Below are 1,555 nucleotides of genomic sequence, written 5' to 3' on the forward strand. Positions count from 1 at the left end.
AGGGATGGAGGCGGTCGTGAGATGGGGTGTCTGTGGGGATGATGGGGGCCACCAGGGGGCAGAGTGGAGTACCTTCCCTGAATGTCTCCCTGGGTGCTGGGACCTTGGCTGATACCTTAATTATGTGCTTCCCGCAGCACTGCCCACCCCCCCCCCCCCCCATGTCTCCCTGTGCCAGGTCGGCTGTGTCCCAGAGGCTGCAAGGGCTCGACCACGGCATGGACACACACAACCGCTCAGCTGTGGAGGAATTTGCCCTGCAGAGTTTCTCAGAGGAGCCTGGGCTCCGGGGTCTCTTCCTGGTCTTGTTCCTCCTTCTTTTTCTGGGGGCTCTTGCAGGGAACACCCTCATTGTCACGGCCATCAGCCTGTACCCAGGCCTCCATACCCCAATGTACTTCTTTCTCACCAACCTGGCCGTTTTAGACATCGTCTGCACGTCTACAGTTCTCCCCAAATTGCTGGAGAACCTGGCGGTCAAGGGTGGCACCATTTCCTATCAGGGATGCCTGACTCAGCTCTTCTTCCTGACCTGGTTTCTGGGGGCCGAGTTGCTGCTGCTGACGGTCATGGCCTATGACCGCTACGTGGCCATCTGCCGCCCGCTGCACTACAGCACGTGGATGGGCCGGCCTGTCTGCGCCCTGCTGGCCGGCAGCGTGTGGGCAGTTAGTGCGATCAGCAAGTCCGTGCACACAGGCCTGATGACAAGGCTGACATTCTGCGGCCCCAATCAGATCCAGCATTTTCTCTGTGAAGTCCCCACGCTGCTGCGGCTTTCCTGCAGCCCAACCACGCTGAACAACGTCATGATAGTAGTCGCGGACGTCTACTTCGGGGTGGTCAACTTCCTGCTCACCGTGGCGTCCTGCTGCTGCATCGTCGCCAGCATCCTGCGCGTGCGCTTGGCGGCGGGCAAGCAGCGCGCCTTCTCCACCTGCTCCTCCCACCTCCTGGTGGTCACCTTGTACTACTCCACCGTCATCTACACTTACATCCTCCCGGGGTCCGGCTCCTCCTTGGAAAACGGCAAAGTTGTCGCCATGCTGTACACAGTCGTCAGCCCCACCCTGAACCCCCTCATCTACTCACTGCGGAACAAGGATGTCAAGGTGGCGCTCAGGAAAGTGTTTTTCTGAGTCCAGTAAAGAAGGGAAGTGGCTGACGTGGACTTTGCAGGCCAAGCAGCGAGTTTCAAAATAGGACGTTGAGAGTCTGATGCAAGAGGCAAAGAGCCAGAAGGCAGCTGATGTGATAGACCTACCTGTAATGGAGAAATGGCCACCCACTCCAGTCTTCTTGCCTGGAGAACCCCATGGACAGAGGAGCCTGGAGGGCTGCAGTCCGTGGGGTTGCAGAGTCGGACACGACTGAGGGACAACACTTTACCTGTAATGTGTGATCCTGGGGGCGCTGCCGGTGTTCCAGGCGGTCCTTAACTAAGCGTTCCAAAGCCCTAAGGATGGATGCTATCAGGGCTTCAACGGGGAGGGGTTAAAGGGGTAAAGGGAGAGACAGCAGGGGCGAGGAGGAAGGGCAGGAGGCAGGCAGAGTC

General features: G+C 58.8%; 1 protein-coding gene across 1 annotated transcript; it reads left to right on the forward strand.

The window, feature by feature from the left end:
* Positions 1 to 218: 218 nt before the first annotated feature.
* LOC133070805 (olfactory receptor 13A1-like) lies at positions 219 to 1,277 on the forward strand. The gene has a single exon (XM_061163201.1). The coding sequence runs from the start codon at positions 219 to 221 to the stop codon at positions 1,137 to 1,139; it is 921 nt and encodes a 306-aa protein (XP_061019184.1). The 3' UTR covers positions 1,140 to 1,277.
* The last annotated feature ends 278 nt before the right edge of the window (positions 1,278 to 1,555 follow it).

Source organism: Dama dama, chromosome 15 (genome assembly GCF_033118175.1).
Source record: "Dama dama isolate Ldn47 chromosome 15, ASM3311817v1, whole genome shotgun sequence".
In the NCBI taxonomy this organism is placed as follows: Eukaryota; Metazoa; Chordata; class Mammalia; order Artiodactyla; family Cervidae; genus Dama; species Dama dama.